The sequence below is a fragment of the Hylaeus volcanicus genome, chromosome 4, assembly GCF_026283585.1.
Source record: "Hylaeus volcanicus isolate JK05 chromosome 4, UHH_iyHylVolc1.0_haploid, whole genome shotgun sequence".
In the NCBI taxonomy this organism is placed as follows: domain Eukaryota; kingdom Metazoa; phylum Arthropoda; class Insecta; order Hymenoptera; family Colletidae; genus Hylaeus; species Hylaeus volcanicus.
In genome coordinates, this window is record NC_071979.1 from 5688980 (window position 1) to 5692224 (window position 3245).

A 3245-nucleotide genomic window follows, 5' to 3' on the forward strand; every position below is an offset into this window, starting at 1 on the left:
GCATTTCTTGTACTTGGGAAAGAGCTACAGCTTGTCCCACTTTCCATGATCACCCTGTACACTTTATCTAAATAAGTGATTGTCAACCTTTTTGACTCAAACGAAAATATGAAGACAAAATTGAAGTAAGACCATTTTATATTATTTTGGCAAGTAGATCTTTATAAATGTGGTCTACCAATAGAATATTTTATGAATATTCACCAAAATTGTATCGAACTTCTGCTCATAACTGCGTTGGATCTCCTGGCATTCTTCGATTGCATTATATACATTTTTATTTTACATTTACAATTTTTACACGACGGCTGCCCAGACTAAAACTCGTGAAAATGTCTATCAAGTTAAAATTTCGTTTTGAGATTGCTGAAGGTTAGATAATTTAACCCTTAAATGGACGATTTTTGTTTCACGTTTTCAAAGTTTTCTTCAAAGTGACATTTGACATTAACTTATTTTCAATGCTTAAAAATATTGGATAGTGCCAACATTAAAAAAAGTACAAAATTCGTTCAGAAATAAAAACTAGTTGTCAAAATTAACAAAAAATTAAAAGAAGGTCAATTTTATCTGTGATGTTTAGTATGTTGTTTAAAAACAACATTGTCCATTTAAGGGTTAACGTTTGTCGTGGTGTTTAATTTTTTAACCTATTTAATTCAGAAATCCTATCCAAATTTATTTTCATTATCATCTTACTATTGCAATTAATTCTTTTTAATTCCCTAATGAAATGTGTTAATATTTGTTCGACTTCACTATTCTATGTTTTGTTCTATGAATGTTTAAATGTATGTCATTCAGTAAGGTGTGAATCGTCCACGTTGAGAGACAATGATCTAAATAGAAGTAACTTACCACCGCCGCCACCACCGCTCCATCCACCGCCGCCACCGCCGCTCCATCCACCGCCTCCACCGCCGCTTTTCCATCCACCTCCACCACCGCTGGGCCATCCACCGCCACCGCCTCCAGACCATCCGCCGCCGCCGCCGCCACTAGGCCATCCACCGCCTCCGCCGCTCACGGTGATCACCTTGATGATTTTTCCGCCGCCACCACCGCCGCCGCCGCCGCTCCATCCACCGCCACCGCCACTAGGCCATCCACCGCCTCCACCGCCGCCGCTCCAGCCACCACCACCTCCGCCGAGCTTCCAGCCACCTCCACCACCGCCGCTACTCCAACCACTGCTTATGTAACCGGCTGCAAAACAAAGGATAAGTTCTCGTTGAGTCTTCTATCTTAATAATTCTGTTGCGAACGTTCGACCGCGAACGAAATTAGTACTAAAAATATTTTAATCCATTTACGTTTATTTAAATTGTTCGTAGCCATGTCGAGTATGGAGGTGAGACAATATTTATTATTCATTATTTAAATTAAATTATTTTCCTCTACGGCAATACATCAGCTTAATTATCCGTAACGTAGTATTGTGTCAGGTTTCATTCTTTGAACTGTGCCGTGAGCACGGAAAAGTTAAGAATTTGCTTGTGACATGTCCCACGGGATCTGTTCTTAACGGGATCAAAACCGTTAAGAACCACCGTCTCGGTATGTCCCCGCAGAACCGGTGCGCAATGACCACTTTCGACGCATTTCCCCTGACTAAGTAATCCGCGCACGAACCATCGCATAATCAATTTGACGTGAGCGATCCGACCAACAATCGAGACAGCGCCGGAATCGATTAACACGCGACTACTATTGCATCCGCGGAAAATCCTATTAGGCCACGCACTGGGTGGAATGATCGACAATAGAAAGAAAGACGTATTACTAATAGAGTAGGGGAAGCAGACCTCCTGTCGTACTGCGGCTAAAAAGAGAAAGAAAGCCGCGGTACCCTGCCTATCTCTGTCTACTATAACATTTTTAGATAATTTTTATGTGCCCACAAAAATTGAACCTAAATAGGAATTTATTTTATTCTGCAAATATTATAACGCGAACTTTACTTTCAATTCTTTTTATATTCTTGCGTATTGTTTGCATCCTGTTGGTTCTAGCACGTACCCTATGTGTTCACTGAAGAAATTTGTCTAAATTAAATGATGGGTATGATGTTTCCAAATAAATTTTTCCTTATATACAAACATATAAGCGTAAAGTTTATCCATCCACATATTTGTAACGAAGCATATATTTGAAAACATCGAACCTATTATTTAATTTGGACAAACTTCTTTAATTGACATAGAGGGTATTTACGAGACTACCTGTATATATTTTACATTCACCTAAACAAAAGCACACAGATAGGATATCGCTATTTTTGTTCTCTTTCTAACGTTATAATTTCCACTTATAAAATAACATTTCCACTTACAGACCCGTGTCTGCCCTGCTCTATTTATAATATATCTATGGTCCCCCTCGAAGGAAACTCGAAGTTAACGAAACCCAGCAGTAGACCTCTGTTAAAGTCCTTTACGACCGATCCACCTGGTAGAAATCAAAGTCTACCCTCCGGGACGGTTCCACCGCGACGCGCACTTCACGAAGGGACGCGTTTCCCCGAGTACACCGGTTACGTGTTTCACAGCCGATCGAAGATCGCGGTGCACGCGTGACATGGTACTCACCGTAGGTGGTGGCTACGAGCGCCAGGAAGACGGTAATCGCGAACACCTGTAACCGAAAAGATCGCGTGTATAGTCCGTGTTGCAAGCTGAGAGGCGAGTAGAGAACTCCGTTGCGAATATACACCGGGCTCGCGCACGGCTGTTGCCACGTACCTTCATGTTGAGGTGTTTGATGCCCATCGTCCGGACCGTTGCCTCTTTTATAGCACTTGCCTTTCTTCACCGTTCCCCGCCCTTCCGCCCCTCTTAGCTACCCGGTTCGTCTTCTGCCGTTCGTAACACCCAACTTTCGAGCCCACCACCATTGCAACAAAAATCCCACCTCCTCGATGCATGTGCACCTCGATGCCCTACCCCTCGGGGAGGGAGGGGATTTTCTTTCTCCTTGTAACGATGTAACAATTCGAGCTCCGGGCTCAACATGTTGCCTTAAGATCTCCCTATTTGCGACACGACCCATTGTCCGTTTGTAAACGTACGCGGCGCTGTCCTCCTTGGGTACAAAGGTCTTATCTAGTCATCTCTAATTTTTCAAAACGTTTTCAGCGCGTGTCCTTCAGGGCACGAAGAACGTTTGGTCTGCGGTAATTTTTCGGGGTGTCGATCTAGGGACATTTAGTTGAACTGATTGTTTTATCGACACGTTGATCGTCGCGG

The 3245-nt window shown here is 42.9% G+C and overlaps 1 protein-coding gene across 1 annotated transcript; it reads right to left on the reverse strand.

The window, feature by feature from the left end:
- Window positions 1-758: 758 nt before the first annotated feature.
- On the reverse strand, window positions 759-2768 carry LOC128875144 (uncharacterized). The gene is made up of 4 exons (XM_054120511.1): window positions 2742-2768; window positions 2589-2634; window positions 859-1206; window positions 759-775 (listed from the first exon to the last, which is right to left on the reverse strand). Exons 1-4 carry the CDS (start codon window positions 2766-2768, stop codon window positions 759-761), a joined length of 438 nt encoding a protein of 145 aa, XP_053976486.1.
- Window positions 2769-3245: the final 477 nt, after the last annotated feature.

Coding starts and splice junctions, on each gene's coding strand:
- LOC128875144 (XM_054120511.1), bottom strand. CDS start 2,768: ATGGGCATCAAACACCTCAACATGAAG. Junction 2,635..2,741: donor TCAAACACCTCAACATGAAG/GTACGTGGCAAC, acceptor TTTCGGTTACAG/GTGTTCGCGATTACCGTCTT. Junction 1,207..2,588: donor GCTCGTAGCCACCACCTACG/GTGAGTACCATG, acceptor TTTGTTTTGCAG/CCGGTTACATAAGCAGTGGT.